The following is a 3465-nucleotide window of genomic DNA, read 5'->3' as shown; positions in this document are numbered from 1 at the left end:
TGGAATCACAATTCACCCCTGTATCCCCAATCCCTACCACTTAGTAGGTACACAAAGAGTATGTTGGAATGAATAATGACAAGTTAGCTCAGGCTAACTACTTCTTGTTATCAATCAGAACCCTTCTAACCCACACTTAATTTCAATTCAATGGAAACACACAAAAAATATTAGTCATGTTAAGATACCTTCTGGAGAACGCTCCTCATCAAAAATAATTGACTGGAGACAAGCCAAGTCAGGATTCTCCCTGGGATCAATTTCTGATGGTGCTCTCGTCATAAATAGGGGGACCTTTTCAAATTCCTATAAATGGTTAAGAATGAACTATATGAATAAGCTTTTCTACTGAACAGATCCAATTCCATGACTCATTATCAAAGTTTTTTTACTCATCATGATTTGCAAATCATCACAGCCAGCTGTATCCATTCAGGCCTCCGCTTCCCTTCTGTAAAATGGGAGTGCGGTGTCATGGTCTCTAATGATTGTTTTAGTTCTCACATTCTACAAGAGCGGCGGGAATTATCATTAATTGAGCGCCCTTATGTTCTCGGCATTTTACCAACTGTCTCATTTCATCTTTGCTATTGGTGATACAGTTCGGGCAGTTTTACAGATGAGGAAACGGACTCTGAGAAGTTAAGTAACTGACTCATATCAGAGCCAGTAAGTGGTGGAGTCACAGGCCTGACCCCGAAACCTAGGTTCTCAAATGTACTGACAGCTTAAGAAGCAACTCAAAACCTCGAGGCCAATTTTCAATACTAAACTAGAAACCAGCCCTCGGCTGGCAGCGCCAGGGATCCGGGATTGAGGGAGGCGCCCCAGAGCCCGGGTGCCCCACGAGTCCGGACGACGCCCCTACACACGTGCGGAGACCCCAGGACCGCCCACCTTCTCCCACTGGTCCTCATGAAAGCCGCCACGGTAAGGCTGGCTCTGGAACTTTTCCAGGAACGAGTCCATGACGTCGTCTGAGGTGGGATCCTGCCCAGGTTGTTCCATAGCTGATGCCCTGCCTTCCAGCCCGGGTCCCGGCGCCGCGAAGCGAGCGGCTCCTTCCGGCGGCGCGGGTGCCCTTCCCTCAATCCTCCCGGTAGCGCAGGGCCGCGCGTCTTGGGTTCCGCCGGCCTGGGGGCGTGGCCGGGCGTGGCCAATACGCTCCTCCCCCGGCCCGCCCTCCTCGGCAGTGCCTGGCCTCGCCCGGCCTTCGAATGCTTTCGGGGTGGCGCGTAAACCCGAATCCCCAAAGCCCCCATCTCACTTCATTCATTTGTTCGTCAGTCAGTCAACACACACTTAGCTCTTTCTGCGCTTCCGGCCTGTTCTAGTGGCTGGCTAGATAGTAGTGGGCAGAGCAGATGAAATCCCTGCCCTCTAGGAGTTGCTAAGGCACTGGGGGGGAAAGGACAGTAGTTGAGATGTTAAGAGTTTGTCGGGGGTAGCAAGAGCTATTGGGGAAAAGTTTTAAACAGGACGGGCAGACATTCTGCCAGAGGCCTGGGAGTGACCAGGAGGGGTCTGGGAAAGGCATTCCCATGGAAGGAACAGGGAACAGGCCGGAAGCCTGATGCGGGAGAGTCTTCTGTGCTTAGGGAACAGCAAGGAGGCCAGTGGGGCTGAAGCAGAGTGAGGAAGGGGGCAAGGAGATGATGAGGTGGGAGGACAAAAGGGCTGTAACTATGAGGAGTTGGCTATTTCCTCAGTGGCATGGGACCTTTTGGAGAGTTTCGAGGAAAGGAGAGACTGATCAGACCTCTATCTCTGAGCTTAGCCACCCCTAACTCCCACAGTTCAGATGGAAAAGGGTCTTCAGTCCAGGTGCTGCAGGCCTGGTTAGGCAGCCGCTGTGGCTTCCTGCAGCCGCTCTACTGGCCAGCAAATGGCTGCAGGTCCCTGCACCGGGGCTACAGCCTTGGGGAGCTCCTAGCCTGGTCTGGAATGAAAAGCAGACAGGAAGCACACCAATCTAAACTGGCATTGGGTCACAGGTCTGCTCAGTGAAGGCTCAGAGGGGTGGGATTCAAGGTGATGCAGAGCTGAGATCAGAGCTGAGGAAGGTCTCTGCAGATGGATAGAGGACTCGGCGTTTTAGGCAGTGGGAGCTCATATATGTGGAGAGAGGCATGGAGGTGTGCACTGGCCCGCCATGCTGGGTACTGCAAGTGTTAAGAGGTGTGGCCGGGGCCGGGCGCGGTGGCTCACACCTGTAATCCCAGCACTTTGGGGTGCCGAGGCGGGCGGTTCATGAGGTCAGGAGTTCGAGACCATCCTGGCTAACACAGTGAAACCCCATCTCTACTAAAAATACAAAAAATTAGCCAGGCGTGGTGGCACGCACCTGTAGTCCCAGCTACTGGGGAGGCTGGGGCAGGAGAATCGCTTGAATCCGGGAGGTGGAGGTTGCAGTAAGCCGAGATTGCGCCACTGCACTCCAGCCTGGGCGACAGAGCAAGACTCCACCTCAACAACAAACAAAAAAAAAAGAGGTGTGGCTGGCAAGTGAGTAGGGGCCAGAAGGCCTGCCTGCCTCGCTAACCTTGGTCCTGCAGAGGATAATGAGCCACTGAAAAGACCTAAGAGGAGCGAGGGCCGGGAGCACATTTGTCTTAGGAAGACCTGGGCTGCCAGGTGAAGCATTGATGGGGGGAAGTTGGTTAAGAGATTGACAAGGAGGATGCTGATAAGAGACCAAGGTAAGAGAGAGATCTGAAGCCCAGCAGTGGAGCTGGCAGGGTGGTCATTCTTTGATACGGGGATGGAGACAGCATGGCTAAGGATGGCACATGGGGACCATGAGCCTTCTAGTTCTGGGCCTTTATCTTTTCCGTTCTGATTCTCCCACACCCAGCAGAACACTTGGTCCTAGCGCTTCCTTTCCTCCAAATCCAAACCTCCTTTTCCACACTTCCTCCTCCAGCCCTGCTCCCTAATCCTGGTTCCCTCCGTTATTCTCCTCTTCATCATCTTTTCCTTTACTGAGTCCAGAGCCTACAGAGTCTTTTTGCTTTCATTTTTTTTTTCCATTTGATTCCCGTGAGAACACTGTGAGGTATGAACCCATTTTATAGGTAACAATAGGGGAAGCTAAGAGAAGCAAAGTGACTTGCCCAGCACACTCTGAACCTTCCAACTCAAAACTACTTAGTGGTCTTGGCTGATAACTGAGTCTATCAGCCTTTGCTGTGCTTAGGGGCCACCCAGACCCAAAATACAGCAGCTGTCATCTGTCAAGGCCACCCTAGACCTGGGTCCTAGCCCATGAAAGCAGAAGTAGTTCTGGGTGGAAAGGGTTCAGGTATAAGAGTCTGGAGATCTTCGGGACCTACACTCCCATTAGTTCCCTTGCATGACCTTGGGCAAGGCCCATGCCTCATTAAGCTGTGTCCTCATCTGTGGAATGTGAGCAGTAAAGCCAGTCTGCCTTCCCCATAATCCAGTCTGCCTTCCCCATAATCCAGT

General features: G+C 52.4%; 1 protein-coding gene across 2 annotated transcripts in view; it reads right to left on the bottom strand.

Annotated features, from left to right (window-relative positions):
- Positions 1–2463, bottom strand: part of TTC4 (tetratricopeptide repeat domain 4) — a 28029-nt gene extending 25566 nt beyond the window's left edge. Inside the window, exons 1-2 of one of the 2 annotated variants that reach the window (XM_058430618.1) lie at positions 2345–2463; positions 189–306 (exon numbers count right to left, since the gene is read on the bottom strand). In XM_058430618.1, coding sequence (XP_058286601.1) covers positions 189–282 — 94 coding nt within the window. In that variant the 5' untranslated portion in view covers positions 283–306; positions 2345–2463. Of the gene's footprint in view, positions 1–188; positions 307–897; positions 1066–2344 lie in introns of those variants that run through there. The other variant, XM_032137682.2, reaches the window with a different exon arrangement.
- Between the last annotated feature and the right edge of the window lie 1002 nt (positions 2464–3465).

Source organism: Hylobates moloch, unplaced genomic scaffold, assembly GCF_009828535.3.
Source record: "Hylobates moloch isolate HMO894 unplaced genomic scaffold, HMol_V3 SCAFFOLD_18, whole genome shotgun sequence".
NCBI classification, from domain to species: domain Eukaryota; kingdom Metazoa; phylum Chordata; class Mammalia; order Primates; family Hylobatidae; genus Hylobates; species Hylobates moloch.
This window is presented reverse-complemented; position numbering and strand designations above follow the sequence as displayed.